Source organism: Aythya marila (assembly GCF_965140915.1).
Source record: "Aythya marila genome assembly, contig: HAP1_HAP1_SCAFFOLD_412, whole genome shotgun sequence".
In the NCBI taxonomy this organism is placed as follows: Eukaryota; Metazoa; Chordata; class Aves; order Anseriformes; family Anatidae; genus Aythya; species Aythya marila.
This window is the reverse complement of record NW_028136893.1, coordinates 45,472-66,852: the sequence shown is the minus strand read 5'-3', so window position 1 is coordinate 66,852 and position 21,381 is coordinate 45,472. Positions and strand designations below refer to the sequence as shown.

Sequence of the window (21,381 nt, the reverse complement as noted above, 5' to 3'; positions counted from 1 at the left end):
TTAAACTCAGCAGCGGTGGGCTGGGGATGGGCACCCTTCTGCACAAAATCCCCCACCCTTCATCTCCCTGTTCCCTGAGAAAGTTCTGCGTGACCAAATTGTCTCTAATGAACTCCCGTTTCTTCCCAGACTTTTTTTTATTTTTTTCTCTCTCTCTCTGATTGGCCTCATTAAACCAATTTGAAAACATTTAGCAAAGCACTTTCCCCACGTGAATTAAAGCTGTTGAACTCAGTGATCACGGCTGCGGGGTGCTGATTGCCGTCTGCCATGACGGCGGCGCGGCCACCCGCGCTCATCGGCACGGCGGCTCATTTTCTCCGAGGATTTTGGGTTTAGGGACCCTTAGTAAACCCTGGAAGATCACAAAGGGGCTTTCTCGAAGCATTCCGTGCTGCTTTATAAAACATTGCTGATGTCTGCACCCTGGACAGGTTTTGGAGGATGGAAAGGGAGGAATTGCTAAATATCCTGAGTTTTTCAGCCTGGGGGTGTAACGTGCCCTGAAGATTGAGTGGCTTTGGGCTGGAGCTGCAGCACCAGCTGAAACAGCTCAGCTTGAATCCGCATCCTCCAGGTTTCCTTCCATCCCCAGCGAGGGGATTTTGGGTGGCTGAGCTCAGCACTTGGACCTGGCCGGTTGCACGGTCCCAAACACCCCCAGGACCTGCAGGAGCAGCCAAACTCCGGAGTCCTGCAGGCCCCTGCTCCCGAGACGTGCCAAGGGCTTCGCACGGGGTCCGTTTATGCAGGACGTGAAGTCCCGGCCACACCGAGGTGAGCGAGGGGCCGGAGCAGCTTGGAGGCTGCAAACATTGCAGGAACCTGCCCCCCCCCTTGGTTTTACTTGTCTCTAGTGCTTGGAGCTGTGCCTGGGCCCTTGCAGATGCTGCTATCTCTAGTCTAGAGGCCAGGGATGAATCAGCTCTCCTTCTGCCCTTAATCTGATCTAAGCATCAGAAAAATCCACGAGCTCTCCAAGAGCTGTAACCAGAGAGGGGATTTGCAGTCTGCGGTGGCAGGTCTCTTGGGTGGCATCCCAAAAATGGGAGAGGAAGGAGACGAGCCCGGCAGATGCTGCAGCTGCAGAGACGAGACGGAGTCCGCTTGCCAGGTGATAAATGCGGCGAGTGCTCCTGGTACAGGGTGGCTCGTTGCTTAGAAATCCGGAAGGGAAGGAGACTCTGACCCACGGCCAGCCCCGTGGACGCCTGAACTTCCAGAAGGCACCAGAGCAAAGGTGAGACACTGCAAGGACACCTAAACATGATCAGGACCCGGTGCTGCCAGGAAAATGTTTGCCCCGGGCTGCTGGGGGGACACCGTTGTACTGGTGGTCTTTGCCCTGTCCCAGTAAAGGGCTGACCAAGAGCCAGGTGGAAAGGAGGACGCAGAACTGCATGCCCATGCACGCAGAGCCCGCTGAACTTTCTGGAATGGCTGTGAAGCCATTCAAGCAGCAGCAATCCCAAAGCCCCCAAGCAGCAGCAGCACCCCAAAAGCCACAAACAGCAGCAGCAGCACCCCAGAAAGCCCAAGAAGCGGCACCCCAACTCCCCCAAGCAGCCCCGCTCCAAAAGCCCCAAGCAGAGCACCCCAAAGCCCCCAAGCAGAAACATGTCAAAGTCCCAAGCAGCAGCACCCTAATTGCAGCAGCAGCACCCCAAAGCCCCACAAAGCAGCACCCCAAAGCTGCACAAAACAGCAGCACCCTGAACTCCCCAAGCACCAGCTCCCCAAAGCCCCGAGCAGCAGCAGCAGCAGCCCAATTGCAGCACCAGCACCCCAAAGCCCCAAGATGCAGCAGTACCCCAAAAGCCCCAAGCCGAGCACCCCAAAGCCCCCAAGCAGAAACACCCCAAAGCCCCAAGCAGCAGCACCCCAAAGCCCTAAGTAGAGCACCTCAAAACCCCATGCAGCATCACCCCAAAGCCCCAAGCAGCAGCAGCACCCCAACTGCAGCACCAGCACCCCAAAACCCCCACCAGGTGAATCTCAACCCCCCCATGCAGCAGCACCCCAATTGCAGCAGCACCCCAAAGCCCCCAAGCAGCAGCAGCAGCACCCCAAAGCACTGAATTGTGTCAGCAGCACCCCAAAACCCCAAACAGCTGCACCCCAATTGCAGCAGCAGCACCCAAAGCACCGGGGGGGGCCTGAGCACCCCCCCCGCCGGGCTCCCCAGGCCGGGCCGCCACGTGCAATCTCCCGCCAGCCCACACCACGCCCCCAGAGGGCGTGGCCTCACCCGTTCATTACCTTATACGGGCATGGGAGGCGGGGTCAGGGCGGGCCCGCCCGCGAGGGGGCGGTGCCGAGGCGGTGCCGCGCTGGCATTGGCGGGGGCAGGACGGGGCGGGGGCGGGGAGAGGGGCGTGTCCTCGCGCGAAGGGGGCGTGTCCGTAGGGAAAGTGGGCGTGGTTTAGCGGAGGGGGGCGTGTCCCCGGGGAGGGGCGGGGCGCGCGGCCGGCGGGTTCCCGTCAAAAGGCGGCTCCGGGGCGGGGGGGGAAGGGAGGGGGAGGCAGCGCCGGGAGCGCAGGTACCGGGGGGGGTACCGGGGGTAGGGAGGGGGCACGGGGGGGGATGGTGGCATTTTGGGGACCCCCCCACTCGGTGCCCGCCGCTGTGGTTGCTGTGGGGTGAGGGGTGCGTGGTGATGGGGGTATCGGGGTCCCCCCCCAGTGGTTTAGAGGGTGCTGGGGGGGTCACCGGGACCCCCCCCCCATAGGCTCTGGGGGGTGCTGGGGGGGTGACCTCCCGGTTTGGGGGTCCTGCATGGGCTCGGGGCTCCCCGGTGCTCAGCGTGTCCCGGTACTCGTTTGGGGTGTTGGGGGTGTGTGGGTCCCCGGGTGCTTTGTGCCCCCCCCCAAAATTTGGGGTCTCCCCCGCGTGACCCCATACTGGGAGTCCCCAGCCCAAAAGGGATGCTAACGGATTCCACCCCAAAAATGGGCTCTCTTAGGAACAGGAGGGGTGAAATGGGGGGAGCAGGGGGACTACCTTAGGGTGGGGGGGTCCCTGACCCTCCCGACCCCCCTGTGGGGGTGACTCCTGGTTTGGGGATGGGGATGGGGGGTCAGGGTCCACATCCAGACCCCCCCCCCATTGCTGGGTTTGGGGTTTGAGGGTTTGGCCGGAACCAGGGGGTGCTGGGGGGGCTGTGTTGGGCCCCCCATGTGTGCCCCATGCTGCCCTGAAGCCCCTTCCCCAGCTCCGTGCCCCCCCCATGTCCCCCAGCTCCCCGGGGTGGGACGTCGCCTGTCCCCCTGCCCCAGCCACGTGCGCCCCTTTCCGGGCACCTCTCTGGTGTTTTGGGGTTTCCATCCCATTTTGAGTTAATGAATCAGGTGAGCGCCTCATTAACGACCAGCTTTAAGCAGTGTCCTTAATTGGATTACCCCATTAGTGCTTTTGGGGGGCTGGGGGAGCTGTCAGCCCCCCCCCCGGCACCCACCGCGCTCGCTGTAATCCCCCCATGGGTTTGGGCTGCCCGTGAGCGATCCCACAGCAGCCGGGACCTCTCAGCCACCAGCTCCCAGCACGAGGAGAATTGGGGGTACTGGGAATCTACTGGGGACCTTCCCGCGTCCCCCACCCGAGGAAGGGGCGCTCCTTTCCCTGGACCTAGCCGAGCACCCAAGGGTGCTGCAGGAGGCTGCCGTAGGGTGTCAGAGGCGCCGTTCCCCGGTTTGCTGAGCCTTCCTCTTCCTCCTCCTCCTCTGGCTGACCGAGGCTGGAGCCTTCAGCGCTGAAAGTTTCTTCGGAAACGGCTTTTCTCAAGAAGCCGGCCCCGGCGTTCTGCGGCGCTCTCCTCCCACGCGAGCTGGGCACTGACTCATCTTCCTCCCAGGGCTCGGCGAAGGGAGCGCCGGCAGCGGGGCCGCGTGCGTCCCCTCCCGAAGGGGGGACATCCCCCCACGGACCCCCTCGGTTCCTCCTCCGTGCCGGCCACGCTGCCCCCGTGGTGCCTCCGTGCGCTCAGCCCGCTGGGGGAGGACGTTGGGGCTGTAATTACTCATTTAGCTAAAACCTCTTCTTCCTCCTCTGAAGTCTTCCTCCTCCGAAGCAGCCGCTTTGCTGGGGCGAATCGGATCGAGTTTGTAGCTTTCGGATGGGGTCTCGGGATGGTGTACCCAACCGGGTGAAAATAGTGGGGTGGGCTGAGATTTTGGGGGATTTGCGTAGCCGAGGAGCTGGGAAAACCCAAAGCTGTCAGGTGCAGGGGGCGGCGCGGATGTCTGCCCGAGATCCCGTCTGCGAACGCATCAGGTGCAAGATCTCGCAGCAGCACTTCAAGTAACAAAGGCACAAAAAGGTTTTTCATGAGTCAAGAATTCGCCTCGGGTGAGTTAGCTTTTCACTAGGTGTTTTCTTCCCCAATCCCGGTGTACTTAATCCGAAATAATCCAAGCTCTTTTTTCTCTTAATGACTAACTTCGGAGGAGCGGCTCTCCTTCCCGAGTGCACCTCTAGCCAGAGAGAATAATTTTTAACCTGCTGTCACTGAGCCGGAGCGCAGTCAGTCTGGCCCAAACTTCCTGTGGCTTTTCAGAGGGGAAATACAGAAATGTCAAGTCACTGGGAGATAAATAATCCTCCTCGAGTGGCTGGAGGTGGGTCTGTGTCTGCCATGCAGCGTCTGAGCGTAGGGTTCCGCGAGTGTTTATGGTCATAGACACTTCATATGTTTTTTTTTTAATATATATTTATATATATAAATAAAAACAAGGTGAGGACAGGGACTGGGTTCTGCTGAAAGGGGCTTTCCCAGGACTGCGTGGCGTTTTGGAGCTCAAACCCCACTTCTGTGGAAGCTGGTGCTGAGCACGGGGTGTCGTGATTTGGAACCACGTTGCAGTTGCCTGTTTTTGCGTGCCGCCCGTCAGTATCTGAGCGTGACGCGGCAGTAGATGCAAACAGCCTCTAAATATTGACGTGGGGGCTGCCCACGTGCCGGGCAGGGTCCGTGCCCGTCCCTACGGGGCCGTCTGCGTCACGTTTCCTCCTTGCGGCCGGAGGTGCTGGGAACCCGCAATTTGGGCAAGCGCCTGCCCCGGCCTCTGTGGGCTGGCGAGCTTCTAACCACGGCTACGGGGGGCAGGTTGCCCCTTCGGGCAGCCTCCTGGCCATGTCCCTGGGGTAGGAAGTGGCAGCAGAGCATTTCGGCGCTGGGGATGGCGTAACTGATGCGAAACGGCTTGTGCTCACCATCCGGGCTGAAAGATCTGGGGCAAAGCAGCTGCCGCATCTCCGGGCGGCGGGGGAAAGCTGTGAGAGGTGGCTCCTCATCTTGCAGCCCAAGGAGGGCAGGACCTGGCTTTTCCTGGTGGTTTTCTCACATGAGCCTGCTCTCGAGTGGGTCTCGAGAGGTGGCAGCTTCTCCACGAGTTTCCCAGTCGCCCTCCGTGTTGCTTTTCCAGCCGTGATCTCCCTGGCATGGCAGCAAACGTGGTGCTCATCCTGACCTGTGGGCACCCACTGCTATCCAGCAGCACCCTGTGGGGGCATGGGGGGCAGTGGCATCAATTCTTTGCAAGGGTAGAGGTTAAAAGATAACCCCCAAATGAGAGAAAAGCAAGAATTGTGTCTTCAAATAGAGGCACTGAGACCTCTGAGGGAGACCTGCGGCTTGTAGCTGGGTGTTAATGCTGCCGTCGTGGAAGGCGTCCCTCTGATCGGGGCTGTTGGTGTTAAGTTTTGTCTCAGGTTGTAAGTGCTGGGGCAGAGGGGGACACCGAAGAACCAGGTGGAAATGAAAAGTAGTGTGTTTTTAATGTGAGAAACCACAGGTCTTGGTTAAAGGCAACCAAATAAGACACCCGAACGCTAGACAGACGTTGCAGCAGGTTAACAAGTCTGAGCGCAGAGTTGTGAATGCATGAAAGCCCTGAGCAGGCACCGTGGAAGAACCTGGTGCTGTCCTGCATCATTTTCCCCTCTTCCTGCTCAGCTCTCGAGAGTGTATTCTCTCCCGATATTGCTCATGAGAAGGGTGAAATGCCCTTGGTGAGTGTAAATGGAGCCTGGGGACTTGGGAACCCTGCTTTAACAACCCCCCTTTTTCCAGATTTGGGAGATTAGCGGGCTCTCAGTGCTGTAATCCCTTCCCTAGGGAAGGGAAGCCCAAACTGCAGGTGATAACACGGCAGCAGGATGGTGCCATGGGAAGTGAAGCCCACCGGGGAGCTTGAGGAGCACCGGGACAGGCGTGGAGCTGCCCGCAGAGCATCTGGCACCGGCACAGCCCGTGGGGCCGGGAGGGGGAAGAACGGTTAAACCAGGGCGTGAGGAATATAAATGACAAGGAGAGCAAAAGTCCAGGGAGATAAGGAAGGTCAATGACTCTGCAGGCTTTAAAACAGGGCTTCTCAGCAGTGACCTGAAGAAGCAGATGCTTTGTGGTGGGGGAACGGGTCTCCTGGGGCAGTCGGGAGACCTCGTCGTGACTTCTGAAGAACCGAGGCAGCTTGGTAACCTCTGGTGCTGCTCCTGCATGCGTCTGCCTTCCCTTCAGGTGCTTGCTGAATCAGCCACAATTCACAGGCAGTTTCCTTATCTGTGGCTTTTAGTGGTGGTTAAACCACCTCGCGCATGCAAGTGACTTTTGGCTACTAATAATTGGAAATGGGGTGTAAAAGCAATTAAAAACAATACCTGGAACGTTTATCTGTATATCTCAAAGCCCTTCCTTCATTGCCAGGAATTTGTGCTGCCTGCCCTGGTTGCTGGGACCTGCTGCCCTGACTTCTGACCTGCGATCCCAAACCGCCTGGCTCTGCTGCGTGCCTCCTGTCCTAACCCAAAGCCCCACTTGTGGCTTGGTTCCAGCCCCCCGAGGTTTTTGGTGAGCCTGCGTGTTGAACAAGGTGAGTTTGGTTGACAGAGGTGCTCTTAACCAGGCTGCCTTTGTATTCCTGACAAACCCACGGCTTTTTGTAGGGGTCTGCCCAGCAGGAGCCTGCTCTCCCCTTTGCTTTGGGCTATCCCATCCCGTCGGTGCAGGCTGGGTGTCCAGCTCCTATGGGTGCACTTTGGTTTCCCAACCTAGGGCTGCAATTCCATCAGCAGCTTTATCACTTCTCCCACCTCCTCCTGCCCTCTCAAGGCAATCGGTGGTGCCGAGGGGCACCCATTCCCTCACCCACTGGGTGGGCTCGTGCCCCATGCCCCCCGTCACTGCCAGGCGAGGGACGGGACCCTGGGGACTGCAATCACGTCCAGGCCCAGGAGGGTTTCTCCTCCCCTCCCCGCATGGGTAGCGCTGACACAGACGGTTCCTCATAAACATTTATCGCCTCGTCAATACGCCCGTTTAACAGCAAGCAGATAAGATACGAGCACCGGCTATATTTAGACTTGCTTAGCCCTGCGGAACAGTGTGGTGCCCTCGCTCAGGCCTGCGGGCGTTAGCGGGCTCCTTGGCCTCAGGGTGGGCCAAGCGCCGGCAGCACTCGCTCCCGAGCCCTGGAAAACACCTCTTGGGACAGGATGGCCTTCCCTCTGTCCCCATTGTCCCCTAATCCCTGTGTGCTTGTAGGGAAAAAGCTTGGCTTGGTCCCGTTTCCCCAACTTTAAGGGATTCTTAGTACGTGAGCAGCCATCCATTCTGTGCTTATCTACTCCCTAAAACTGGAATATTTGGGCCTTGCAGTTCCCCCAGCAAAAATGTTGACTTTCACTCTGTTTTGAGGATGATGAGAGAAAAACAGGAAGGATTCAGTAACGTAAGCAAGCTCATGTGCAGAGGAAGGTTGATGTGACCCCAGCTGTAATTTCTAGGAGGTGCTTAGGGACATGGTTTAGTGGGTGACACCGGTGGTAGGGGGATGCTTGGAGCAGATGACCGCAGAGGCCTTTTCCAGTCTTAACGAATCCATGATTTTTACTTCTGAAGTCACTATGATTTGATAGCTTCAGTTACCCTGAAGGGGGAGATGGCGCTGAGCTTAAATCTCTTCTTTGGGGGCTCTTTCATACAGAGGGGAACTTCTCAGCCTGGCAGTCCTGTGCCCTGCTTTCCTCTAGCCTTTTGCCCCAGGGTCTGGGTGCAGGAAGCTCCCATACGTGTCTGCGTAAAAGCAGCCTGATAACTGGAGTTTCAAGTTGTGCTCTGGCTGGCACGCTTGAAGGAGAGGCAATTGTTTTCCGAGCATCTCGGCTTCGTGCTCAGACACTCGAGTAATCCTGTGGTCTGCTCAGTGCTGGACAGAGGAGAAACCTGTTTTTCTGTGCCGGGCTGCTGCCCTGCTCCTGGTGGTGCCTCCCACGCTGTCCTTGTTGACACTGACTTCAAATTACTGTTAGAGGGTGCAAAAACTGGCGTGGTTGGGCTGCCTGCTCTTCAAATATAAATTATTGCTCACTATAGCAGGGTAGGAGACCCTGTATTTGTACCAGAGCTGCTGGATGTGCACTGCGAGAGGCCCTTCCTTCAGTTTTTTTTTAACTTTGCATGCATGACAGAATTTCAAACCAGTGAAGCGTGTTGTGACAAAACCTGTCTGTGGCCCTGGTTGGGATCTCTGCTGTGAAAACTTAGCAGGGACGATAAGGATGAGGCTGGACCTGAGGTGGTGCCGAAATCCGTGGGTAACCTGGGCCTGCTGGTGGGAGCAGCGGTGTTTAATTCCTGGCAGGTCGGAGCAGTGTTTAACCACGGTGGTTAAAAGCACAGAGACTTTGTGCAGCCCAGACCTACCTGGTCAGAGCACTCGGCTCGGGGCAAGCTGAACCGAAACCGGCTGCTGTGGGGTAACGGGATTCCTACAGCTCATCTCTGGGAAGAAGAAATCTGCGGGTAATTCTGCTTTTCTGAGTAGAGGGGAACAATTTTAACCCTGCTCACCCACTCACTTCCTTAAGTAGCAGTAAAATTGCTGGAGAAGGAACTGCCTGTCGAGGGCAGGGCATGACTCTGCCTCGACGTCACGTGCTGCAGCTGTGCTGAGCCCTGAATTTGCCCATCGGCTCGTCCAGACAGGCACGAGAAGCAGCGACCTAGGAGCCAGCTCCTTGTAGCCTTGCTCCCTGGGCACCTATTGCAGGTAAAAAAATAAAAATAAATAAAAAAAAAACATCCTGGAGGACCAAGGGCTCCACTGAGCTCATGGGTCTGCTGCCTTCTTTAGGGTCCCTGATCTGCTGTGATTTTGAGAAACTTTTTCAAGAAAAATTGCAGTTAATTTTAAGGTTTCACAGTCCCTTTGTTTTATCTTCTCTCCTCGGTGAGATGGCCTCTTTGTTCCGTGTCTCTTGTTTTGCTTCTTGCTCTGATGTCCCCGTCCTCCCCCTTCTGGCTTGGTGCTGTTGTCTGTTTGCTTTAACCTGTGGCTGCTGCATTTCTGGTTGTCCTTTACGCAGCCGATAGAGATCTGCTGAGGAATCGCTGCTCTGCTCGTGGCTCGCAAGGAAATTAAGGTTTGTTGGGAATGCTTGGGCTCCAAAGGTGCAAGCAAGCAGGCTGGGCTTCAGCGTGGATGAAAAGTGGGATGACCCGAAGGTAGAGAATTAATGCAAGTCGTGAGTCAATGAGGAGACAGCACGACAGCAAGCCGAGCCTCGGGAGCCTGTGTGCAAGGCAGGGCTCTCCCCTGAGGGACTGGAGCTGGAGAGTTTGGTCCCAGAGGTGCTCCCTTGCAGCTCCTGTCCCCTGGCATTTGCATGCATGCAAATGTTGCTGACTGTGGGGTGGCCTCGGAGGTGGCGTGCTCCGGTCTGTTGCTCCCACAAACTGGAAATAGCCCCCAGGGATGCACCAGCCCAGGTCGAGGGATGCGCTGATGCCAGGTCCCATCATACCTAAAAGCTGGCAGCTGCCGTGGCTGTGCTGTAACTTCCTGCCTGATTGCACAGGTGAGGCTTTTGGTCCTGTTATGCTGTGTTTTGGAAGCTGTTTTTTTTTTTTTTCCTCTTTTCAGCAGTAAGACTCATGGTGGCACTTGCTCTCTGCCGTAATGCCAAATTCCTGGGAAATGTGCTTGGTGGTGAAGCTGGAGCTCTTTTAAATCAGTGGGGAAGCCTGCGGGGTTTACCTGCCTCTTGTAACGAGGGCTGGTCAAGGCTTGTGTTTCTATGGTGTTGGTTTAAGGTGACTAATCCATCACAAATCAGCTCCTGTCACTTGCTGCTTCTCCAAATGTGGCTTCCTCCACGTCAGTGTCTTTCCCCACCCTAATGAATGTCTGAAAGCAGCGTAGGAAATAACGCAGCAGGGTAGAAAGTCTGCCATCAGAGCAGCTTGACGCATCTAGGTTGATGCAAAAGGCTTACATTTTGCTGTTTTTTCACAAGGTGTTATTTTTTTTGGTCACAAGGTAGGTCTGTGAGTGTGGCTGGGTGTTCTCGGCACCTCGCGGTGAGCGCCTACCATCTGCTCCCAGCACGAATCGACCAGAGCTGCCGGCTCTCCGCTTCTGGGAGCGACTTCAGATGTTGCTCTCTATCTACTGGAATCTTAGTCAATTAGTTTATTATTTCAAAGGCCACTGGAGCAGATCGGCAGCCTCAGAAGGGCCCTATCTTTTCTGCATATGATATGATTTTGTGAATCCCAAGACCTTGAATTCTGGACTCGTTCTGCAGAGCTCCAGGTTGGCACCTTGCAAAGAGGAGCTGTTTTCCCGGAGCTTTGATATCCGAGTGCTTGCCTGTTTTTAACCCCCTTGTTTTTAGCGGTGCAGGAGCCTGAGGAATGTCTGTTGTAACACCTGACCTGGTTTTGTCAGGTCTGGCTGTGGCTGCAGCCGCTGGCACCGAGCTCGGGTGGCTCTCCAGCCCTCCCACCCTCTCCTGGTGGTCTGGAGCAAGCTGTGAGTTGTTTCTGCTGGGGGGTGGCCGGGCACCTCCTGGCACTTGCTCTGTGTCAGGGGGCAAAGGCTCCAATTCCCCAGGTCACGTCTTCAGGTCGTTACCTCTAGGCTGAGCGAGCTGCAGAATACTATTGCTTGTCCTCCATCTCCAGCAGAAAACAAAAAAAAAAAACAGCATAGACTTGATCTGAGAAGAGATTTTCAATATCAAACTTCCTGGGGGGTTGTATATTCTTGGTGTGATCTGTTTTGTTTTTTTTTTCCTTCTGGAGAAGGATAGAGCAGTTTGCATTCTTCACGAGAACCTGTTTGCATACGTTTCGAAATAGGGGAGAAGCCCTTAAGCAGTGTGGTATTTGCCACATGCAGGGACAGCTCCTTTCCGTTGGTCCTTCCTGAATTTTTGGTGTATGAGAGCGAGGATTCTTCGGCTGCTCTCACCGAGGTATTAGTGCTTGGGAAACGAAGGCACAGCCAAGGCATGCAAGCAATTTGGGGCAACAGAAACGGGTGACTGAAACCCAGGGAGGCTTCAGGGGACACAAAGTGTCACGGGGAAGGATCTGTGGAAATAATTGCTCTTGTGATTTTGTTAGGACCAAGCATTCCCTTTGCCCTGTCCTTGCCGTGCCCTGCAATTAGCTGGGTGCAGATGTGCTGCTGTTACTCCGAGGCACAACGGCGCGGGCAGAACAACAGAGATATCAGCGTGGAAATCATGTTGACTAAGCTGAAGGCAGAGTTTCCATTGGAAACATTGGCTTGGAGAAATAACTCCTCCAGATAAGAAGTGGAAATGTGGAAGAAGGAAATGGCTGTTGCACGCTGCTCCTGTCTGCAGTTAAAACGACGAGCCAAAAGGTTAGGAAAGGCAGACATCTGCTGCTGATAATTTGTGAATGGGCTAGGGTTACAGCACCTTAATGCCAAGCGCTACGCGGTGCAGCTGGTGGAGATTTAATTTCGGAGCCCTCCCCGCTGTTGTGAGGACTTTGTGCTCAGCCAGCTCTGCAAACCTGCCGGATTCCCACCTGGGAGCTCGGGGGGAGCGAATGCCTGGCTCCTGCGTCCCCTGATGGTGGTAAATTTTGGTGAAGCCGTAGCGGGTGACATAAGTACCAGCTGCGGTGCTGTTTGGAGAGAGGCCGTGCCAGTAAACATGTATTTGTTCACTGTGTCCATCTGAAAAGCAAACACGGCTCAGCAGCGACAGCCTGCAGCGCTCCCAGCCTCAGTGCATCCCCAGGCGCCTTCGGGAGCTCTGATCTTGACTGTTTATTCTGATTTTTTGTGAGTTGCTTCCTCTAGCTGGCTTTATTCTGTAGCCCTTGACCACCTTAGGACAGCCAAGCAGGACTTTGTGCAGCTGGGATCAGGCTGAGATGGCTTCTTCCTCAGCTTCCACAGCCTGCAGTAAGTCATAGACATATGGGGGGGGTGTGAAATATAGCAGGAATGACTTTTTTTTGGTACTTTGTCCCTCTTTTTCCCCGTGAACCAATGAATATTTGAGGCAGGGACGGTGCTGGCTGTTAAACAGCTGTCTTGCCTTAAGCAGCTTCCCCCAGAGGCAAGTGAGCAGCAATCCCACTGCTGCACCTTCACAGGGACCAGCGCTCGGAGCACCTCGTGCGGGGGCCAGCTCAATGTGATTGAGGCACGGCCAGGATCAGGCCCTTCCACCAAACCTAGAGCAGCTTGCAGGCTGTTTTGGTGAGCCACGAGGGGCCAAATCCTTCCTGCAAACTGGTGCTCGTGCACCTGCCTTCCTGCTGACCTCGGGGCTGAAGGTGTCGTGTGGCACCTCCAGCCCCAAGCTCAGGAGGGATGAGGTTGGGCTCCCACGCTGCTGTCACGCTGCCTGCGGTGTTTTTAGCCCTGGTTTGCAGTGGGAAGGGATCCTGGCAGCAGCTTGGCCAACGTGCAGGCATGAACATGCCACGTGTGTTTGCTCTGGACTGGTTTTGACAGACCAGGATTCCCGTTTAGAGACTAAAGTGCACAGAACAAACCCCTCGGATGTGGCTGAAGGGCTGCACCGGTGGTGACCATCTCCATGCCCTGCAGGTTTTGGGGTGGCAAGGGCACAAGTGCTCTGTAAAGAGCAGCATCAGTGACCAGAACTGCCCCTGGAGCAGCGTGTCACCCTGGCTGCTGCTCCCCAGGGTGCTCAGCACCAGCAGAGCTGCTCCTGGATGCAGGAAGGGCCGGGAAGATTTTGGTCTAAACCAGCTCGTTCTGTGCTGGAGCCAAAAAGTGCTTTTCTGTCAGACTTACCTGAGCCCAGCTGAGGAAGCACCGTGGGTTTTGGCTGCTGAGCTGGGTGTGGAAGGGCTGGGTGCCCTGTCAGAGCAGTGTGGGGCTGGTGGTGAGCGTGGAAATGCAGTGTTCTGTGTTTCCTCCCAGCAGATTGGGAGGAATAAATGGTTTTCTGGATGCTGTGTAGCTGGGTTTGGGCATAACCAAGGCACCGTGTTTTCGGCAGAGCAGGCTGGCAGCTGTGCCTGAATTTTAAATCACTTTGCTGTGAGTGCAGCACATAAACCATTTTGGAGATAATCCAGTTTAACATCCACCAGCTGCCTTTCTCCTGAAACAAATCACAAACACATGCAACAGCTTCTGGGCCAAGGGAAACCAACACAACTTTCATTGCATGGATCTGATGGTTTTTTTTTTTTTTTTTTTTTTTTTGGTCATCTTACCACTTCTCATTCATGACTAACATCCTCCTGTGGCTCTGCGCAGGAAGCGAGGCAGCCTGCAGCTCGCCCTGCTGCCGTGGGCGCTCTCCCCTCGGTGCTGTGCTGTTTGCTAAGTTGTCCCTTGACCCTCAGGCTGCGTGGCCAGGTTTTTTTTTTTGCTCTCTGCAAGCCTTGGTCCTTGCAAGGCTGTGAAATAAACTCGGTGTCTGCGGGTGATGCTCATGGGGAGGGCAGGCATCCCTCCCAAAGCACCCGTGTGCCCTCCTGAAATGTGCAGAGGCAGTGGTTGGTGGCATTGCTTCTCCTTCATGGTGCAGGGAACGTCCGTGGCCGTGCTTTATTAACGTGCACCAGTTGTGGATGTGCACCATCATGTGCTGCTGCACCTTAAATGCGGCCACTTTGGAGGGGGAGCTTTGAGGAGGGATGGAGCAAACGGGGAGTATCGCTCGTGAGGTGGGGTAATGGGGTCGAGTGCTGGGGGCTGACGTCTTGGCACCAGGGCTCAAAGCCACTGCCTCGTTCCTGGGGTGAGCTGCCCCAGCACGGGTGTGTTTGATCTGCCTTGCGTGCATGTTATCAGTTGGCAAACCTTCACCCTTCCCTCTCCTCTCCTTTTTTTTTTTTTTTTTTTCCTGGTTTTTGTATGGGTGGTGGCTGGAGCTGGTGCCAGCTGCATCTCCCCCCACGCTTGGGGCATTCTTCCTGCTAAAACCCCGCGTTTCTGCTCTGGGGCTCTCAGCCCGTGGGGTTTGGTGCCAGACAAGGAAAAAGGACTCAGACAGGGCTGGGAGAGGCGTCTCCTGCCTTCCTGTTCCCCTTTAAAGCACGTGGTGGTCGTCTCCTGTCACCTCCCGTGAGGGGAAATGGGAATTGTTCACCCCATTGCTGGAAACCAGTCTCTGTTTGGCAGGGCACTGGTGGGGGCTGAGCTGGTTGCTTCACCCTCAAACCCGTGTGGGGTCCCAGTGCTGCTGGACCCTGCTTTTGGGGATGCCCCAGGCTGGGGCTGCTCAAGACTGCAAAGAGAAGAGCAATTTTGGTGGTTACCCACTCAGACTGAAGGCACTGGGGTTGGGACTGGCTTCTACTGTAGGAATATTTTGGGTCTGCACAGGACAAAGGGCCAAAATTACCCAGGACACTGAAGCTCATAAAGAGGCAGTGATGTCTATGTGGACTCGAGGTGTGTGAGACTTTTTTGCACGGTGTCGGTGCTGAATCATTGCTCGACGTCTTCTGTGAAATCAGAGTCTATGAGAACAAGGCTTTGCCGAAACGTTGCTCCCATCTGAAAGCTTTTATGACTGCTCTTGCTCTAGAAATGTTTTGGGGCTCTGAATCTCTAAATGAATCACGGATACGTGATGCTAAAACGCAACAGCTCCTTCACCCCAGGGTGGTGCTCTGAGCGATTTTGGGCATCGCTTCTGGGTGAGGGTCCCCAAGACAGACCCTCCCCATGCTGGTGGGCATCAGGAGCTGGTCAGAGGTAGGAAAGGGGCTTGGCAAGCTCCAAAGCCTGGGGGGAGCCCAGAGCAGCCCCCGTGTGGCTCAGTGCTCGCCGTGAGCTCTGCCACTGTGGTGGCTCCTCCAGGCGGAGACGGGGGCTCCGTGGGCGCTCCGGCGATGCCGTAACCGAGCGCTCGTCTCTGTTAATTGCCTTTATTAATTACCCTTATCGGCAGCCGATGGGCAGGTGGGGTGTGCCGCGCTTGCTCATCCCAGTTGGCAGCCGGTCCTGAGAGCTGGCTCTGTCTGCAAGCTCTTACATCAAGAGAGAGTGCGTGGCTTGGAGAGGGTCGTGGCTGGGAACACGGGCAGAGCCTGGGCTGGGTGGGCTCAAACGAGACCTCCTCCATCCCCCCTTGTACCTACAACCAACCGAGGTGATACCAACAGGTACTGGCTTGTGCCACGAAGCCACAATACAAGCTAAAAATGAGGAAAAAAAAAAAAAAAAAAAAAAGGACAATCCACCAGCTATTGCAGTTGCGGCCACGTGAAGCTGCTTTGTTGAAGGTGAGGTTGAGGAAGGACCCGCTGCTCACAAAAATCCCATATTAGTGATATTATTTCTGCTAATCTGGTGCTGGGGGTGTCCTCGGCTCGCGGATCCAGCGGGGTTTCTGCACTGTGGGCTCTGGCTACCTCTTCGTGGCCTCAATGACAAAGCGCCGTGCCAGCGAGGAGTCAGGTTGGAGGTATTTTTGATGCTGTGCCCGAGCGGTAATCTGGAAATCTGTTTACTTCATTCCTCCCCGTCAGGGGAATGGCGCTCAGAAATATTTTCTGCTTTTACCTGCACATGTAAGGATTTGTTGCCTAATTGCGATGTGAGATCCCATAAAGATACTTGGCTGATGTGGTAAAAGAGCTTGTGTATGGCCAGATGTTTTTCTCCTGTCTGTCCAAGCTAGGAAAGCTGTTGAGGGCTTGCATCACGATGCTCGTCTGGCCACGGTGTCCCCTGCTCCTTCTCCTGCCTCTTGGTGCCGTTTGTGCCCGGACTCCAGCCCCAGATTCCAGCCTGCAGTGGGGCAAGAGGAAACACATCCCCGGCCCTTGGACCTGCCCCGTGCATGTGCTTGCTTGAGGCTGTGTCGCTGCACCAAGGGGTGAGGGACAGATTTTGGAGGGTTGCACGCTTCTGTGTGCCTGTGAGGTCTCCTGGAGCTGTTCTGTGGGGTTTGGGTTTCTCTTATGCCCTCAGAAAGCTGTCACCCTCAACCAAGGAGCCAGGAAGGGCGGTATCAGCACGATGGCCATGGAAACCCAAAGAAACCCACACATCCCCTCTTCCCCCCTCCTGCTTCCCCATTCACCCCATCAGAGTTGTGGACACAGCAGCAAGGACACCCCATCCTGCGGGGTCCCCACCAGCCCCAGTGGGTGGGAAGGGCCCCGCAGGGCTGAGAACGGACCCAATCCCCCTCCATCAACGCTGATTTATTTGCGTTTTGCCACCAAGGCACCGCTGTCTGCTCCCAGCTGCGTCACCAGGATGCGTTGGGGTGCCTGTGATCGAGTTTCCCGTGTCCCTGGGCTTGCTCTGTCCAACACCACGAAGCGTTTGGATGGCCCCGATTAGCAGGATTAGCATCCTTCGAGCGGGGTTTTCGGGTCCCTTTGCCCTCTTCGGGGCTGATGGCGTTGGCTCCTCCAGCTGCCCCGCAGCTGTCTGACTGCAGCGACACGCTGCTTGCAGACGGGGAGTGTCTGGCCTCTGCGGGGTAGGAATTGTCATGCTTACGTGTTCCTGGCACGGAGGCGCCTCCAGCCCCGGTCTGGGGGCGTTGGTAGCGCTCCAGGAGGGTTTTAACATCTGATCAGGTTAATGGGGCAAGGGGTGGCAGGAGCTGGCTTGCAGCAGGTGAGGAAGAGCTGCCGGTCTCCCGACTCTGCCACCCTCAACAGCCTCCTTGCCCAGCTCCCCAGATGTTGCAGCCACTCTGGGTGTTGCAAAAAAGAAATGACAGCGTGCTTCTAACCTAGAAACAGAGGGGAACGTGGTGCAGGGGGCTTCACCTGCTCCATCCATCCAACCACCGTCCCCGCACGGAGCGGTGCTGGGCTCCAGATGCGCCCGTGGAAGCAGCGCTTCGTCCTCCCGGGAGGCTGTCAGTCAGCTCCCTAATAAATCTCACGGAGAGCAGCAGCAGGGCTCCCTGGAGCTACGGAGGGAAATGATTTAATTGCCTTTTTAATAGAGAAAGGGGTTGCCTGCGTGCCGTGACTGGATGCTTTGAATAGGCTGATTTGTACTGGAATATCTTCAAGATGCAAGTGCGTTGCCAGCGGCTCTGGGGATGCTCCACGGAGCAGCATCGCTTTGTTTTGGCGTGTCAGCAGTGGTGTGAATTGAGTGTGAGAGCCAGGGAAATAGTAAAAAACCTCTGTGTGAACGAATGGGCCTCTCCAAAACGAAGCAGAGTCCTCAGCAGCAAGTCGAAGCGGCGCTGGGGTGAGGATTTGTCAGGAGCCAGCCTGCTCTTTTCAGCCTGTGTGGGTAAAGCTTTTGTTTTGCTTGGCAAAGAAGCGAACCCAAAAATGCGTTTCGATGGGGGAACAAAGATATTGAGAACTTGACAAATATTTTCCTGCTATTGTAACGGTATTTTCGGCGTCCTGAGAAGGTTTCAGGTTGTCAGTCTCCAAAACACTGAAGGCTTCACAGCCTCTTCAAGGAGGTGCCACCCGCGCTGTCCGGGGAAGGCTCAGCTGTTCCTTAAAAGGCTCGCTTTCTCCCCAAAACTTTAGCATGATGGTGAAGCCGGAGCCTCCTGGGCACGGGAGGCTGGATACAGGCTCCTCGTATTTGCACCCTCAGCCAGACAAAGCCTTGGTCTTGATTCCAGCTGTAAACTTGCCTGTTGTTTTCAGCAAGCTGGGTTTTCCTTGCGCACACAGCCCCAAACAGACTCTTTAAAGGCTTTTCCTATCCCGGGAGCTGATGTCAAAATCAAAATGCATTCCTGGGAAAGTGGGGGGCACCTGAAGCCGAGCCTGGCGAGCTGGGGTTTGTGCAGCAGCTGTCCTGGCTGGATTCGTGCTAGCATTTGCTCCGGTCGCTGCTGATGCCAGCAGGGGAATGTGCTGTCAGAGGGCAGCGTTTCAGCGCCCTGGTGCTGGGGAGGAAGCAGACGCTGGGAGCGGGTGAGTAAGGCTTCCAGCAGGAGCCGTCATCCTCCGGAGCCTTCTCCCTCCTGCCAAGCCTTGAAGAGCCGCGAGCGCGGGGTTTTGCAACTGCAAGCTGGCAGGAGAAAAAGGAAAGTGATAAAGCATGAGAAAACGCTGCAGAAAAATGCTTCCTACCGGGGGGGACTCGGACATAAATACGGGCTTAAAAGCAGAGAATGCTGCCTCCCTTGGGCTCAGCAGCAGGTACAAGCAGGTAACTTCCCACACTCAGTTCTTGCTCAAATTTTCCCTCGTACCTCTGCCTGCTGTCCCAGCATATGGCCAGCAGGTTGTGGGTTTGGTGGCTGTTATGGCTCAAAGGGTATTATGCCCATCTTCAGGATGATTTTACCCCAATTTGAAGGAAAATGGGCACACCTGGGGAATGTCAGCCCCCTCCCCAGGATGTTTCCAGACATTCTGCTCCTACCAGGTTTGTTCCCCAGCTCTCCCCGAGCACGGCTGCTGACCTCCTGCCCTGTGCCTGCGCTCTCAGCATCCCCCCATCTGTCTCAGCCCGGGTACGTGGGATCTGTCGCAGCCCTGGCCGAAATAGCAGCTGCTGGCAGCGCTTTGCATGGAGCTGGCTGGCCGAGCTGTGCTCTTCTCCCCCCTCGACGTGTCTCCAGCAGGTGAGCGGTTCCCAGGGGCTTAAACCTTGGGCACGGCAGCTCCTGTGCTGCTCCTTTCCCCGAATGTCATCTGGCAGCATCCCAGCAGGGTGCTGTGACTGAGTGTGAGCACACAGCCTTCCTTTCTGGCGTTTTGGGGCTGTTGGAGCTGCTACAGCTCTGTACAAACCAGGGGAAATAAAATAAAATTTAAAAAAGGGTCACTGGAAATCACGTCTCCTGACCTGTTTGTGGAGCCTTGGGTTTGAGGTGGTGCAAAACCTTAAATTTAACTAATCACAGCTGCTCTGCAAGCCAGCTCGCTGAAACTTTGCTATGACTGCTGCAAAACTAGTTTAACCTTTTGGGTGCCCGGTGGGGAGAGCTCAGCACTTTTAAAACAAATTATTTTGCTTTTTTTTTTTTTTTTTTTTTTTTCCCCCCAAGAGGTGAAGGCTAAATGTCACGTTTGATGAATGAACGACCTTTCGTGGGGGTGGAGGGGAAACTCCTGCGTGCGCTCCACCCCGCGTGCCGACGTCACGGCCGTGATGGGGCTGAGTAAGGTTTTCCAAGAAGTCTGCGATGGCAGCTCGACGCCGCGCCACCATCCCTGCGGGAATTGTGGCCGGCGCAGGCTTGCTGCTCCCTAACGAGCGGCGGTGACCAAATCACCTCCTGCTAAATCACCTCCTGCTGCTTAACCGAGAGCTGGCAGAGAGCAAGAGGCGTGATGAGGGTGCTCGGAGAGCTCCCCTAGGCTGCCACCAGCGCCTGCTTTCCTCATCCTGGGGGTGTTGGTGCCCATCTGCTTGGTGCTGGGAAGGGGGGCAGAGCAGGAGCAGTATGAGGTGCTGGAGGAGCACGGGTGTCATGGTGTCTGTGGATGCTTTAGGTGTCTGCGCACCCGGGAGTGAGATTTGGGGTCCCCGCAGGGGTCTCTTCTGGCACCGTCATCGCTTCAGGCTGTGAGGTTGTGTTGGGAGCAGTGTGGTGACCCCCAAGGATAAACCACCCAGCTCCCTGCTCCCCGAGATAGGGAACCTTAAGGAAGGCGAAGCACCTTAAATCCTCTTCCCTATCTCCAAAAACCTTTTTCCTGTCCCTATTTTAAGACCGCGTTAGCCCAGCGCCGGTGAGGTGCTTCCGTCTGCAAGCTGAAAGAGCCAAGTGACGTGAGGAGGGAGCAAAACCCCCAAAAGCTCCCCGTCCTCAGCTCTGAGCGCCGCAGTGATCCCATTGACTTTGAAGACGCGTGCTCTGCTGCGCGAGGAGCCGCGTTTATAGCAGCCATCCAGCTCCGCTTCGTGCCATCCCCCGCGAGCTGGCGGGTCGCACGCCGCTGAGCGCCTGACAGGCTGAATTGTGAAATTTAAATTTATAGGGAAATATTACCGAGGTGAAGGGAACGAGCCGTGCGGCTCTCGCTGCCTTTTCCTTCCCGTGCCCTTGCTCTTTCTCTCTTTCTCTCTCTCGCTGCGTTCCCCGGGCTCCCCCAGCAACGTGCCGGAGCGTTGCGACATCTCCTCCCGGATCCGCGGTGGGAACCCAACAAGTGGTGCCCGGTGGGGCTGGCTGCCTCCAGGTCACCCCACGCTGCTCGGGGTGCGAGCTGTAGTCCGTCTGCCCCGGCTCATCGACCTCGGAGCTGTCTCAGACTGTCCCATCCGTGTCGTTGCAGGTGGCTCCATGTCCCAGCTCCAGAGCTCCTGGGAGACGCACCGGCAGGACATGGCTTATCTCCCAGACCCAGGTAAACGCTGGCCCTCCTCAGGCTCCTGTCCCTTTCCGTGCAGGACCCCTAGCTAGAGGAGCCTTGGTCATGCTAAATTTCAAGTGAGAAACACAAAAAAACAAGAACCAAGAGCTGCTGCAGCTGCTTTGGGACCCAGGGGTCCCCAGGTGCTCTGGGGACATCTCCCTCGTGCGCTGCCAGCTGCAGGGTTTGGGGCTTCGTGGCCAAGCTCTGCAGGGCTCTGTCCCCAGCAGCAGGTCGAGAGGAGTCCAGGTTTCTCTGGCATCAAGCACCAGCTGTCTGGTAGATGTACAGTGGGGTTTAAATTGCTCTGGAGGGTTGGGCTCTTGTTGTTCTGTTTGTTTTTTTCTGCACTCACTTTTGTTCCAGACTCATTGTCTGCAGTCACCCGGTGACTGACGATGTTTTGTGGAGGACAATGCATCAGCTGAGAGCAGACTAGACCTAGACAGCAGCTATCTGCAGCAACCTCTTGAGAATATACATAAATAAAACTAAAAAAAGAAAAAAAAAAAAAAAAGAAAAAAAAAAACAGGAAAAAAGCTCTCTTGAAGCTCTTGAATCAACTTAAAAATCTCTCATCCTGAGATGCACAAATGGGATAACGCATCCTGTGCGTGGGGACACAGGGGCACAGGAGCTGAGCAGTGGGGTGGTGCCACCTGGAGACACAACTGTGGGGTCTTTACCAAGACCTGGCCCCGTGGAAGCTCCTAACCTTTATTTTCTTGTTGGTTTTTAGATATTTTGTCGTTGTAACAGCAGATAGACTTGTACTGGTGGATATCACAAGCCAGGGAAAGCCTACTGAAAGCTCCCTT

The 21,381-nt window shown here is 55.8% G+C and overlaps 1 protein-coding gene across 3 annotated transcripts in view; it reads left to right on the top strand.

The window, feature by feature from the left end:
* Nucleotides 1–3,814: 3,814 nt before the first annotated feature.
* VDR (vitamin D receptor) overlaps nt 3,815–21,381 on the top strand; it is a 35,017-nt gene continuing 17,450 nt past the window's right edge. The window contains exons 1-3 of one of the 3 annotated variants that reach the window (XM_082785681.1): nt 3,816–4,344; nt 6,701–6,866; nt 20,486–20,557. In XM_082785681.1, coding sequence (XP_082641807.1) covers nt 20,494–20,557 — 64 coding nt within the window. In that variant the 5' untranslated portion in view covers nt 3,816–4,344; nt 6,701–6,866; nt 20,486–20,493. Of the gene's footprint in view, nt 4,345–6,700; nt 6,867–20,326; nt 20,410–20,485; nt 20,558–21,381 lie in introns of those variants that run through there. The other 2 variants (XM_082785683.1, XM_082785682.1) reach the window with 2 other exon arrangements.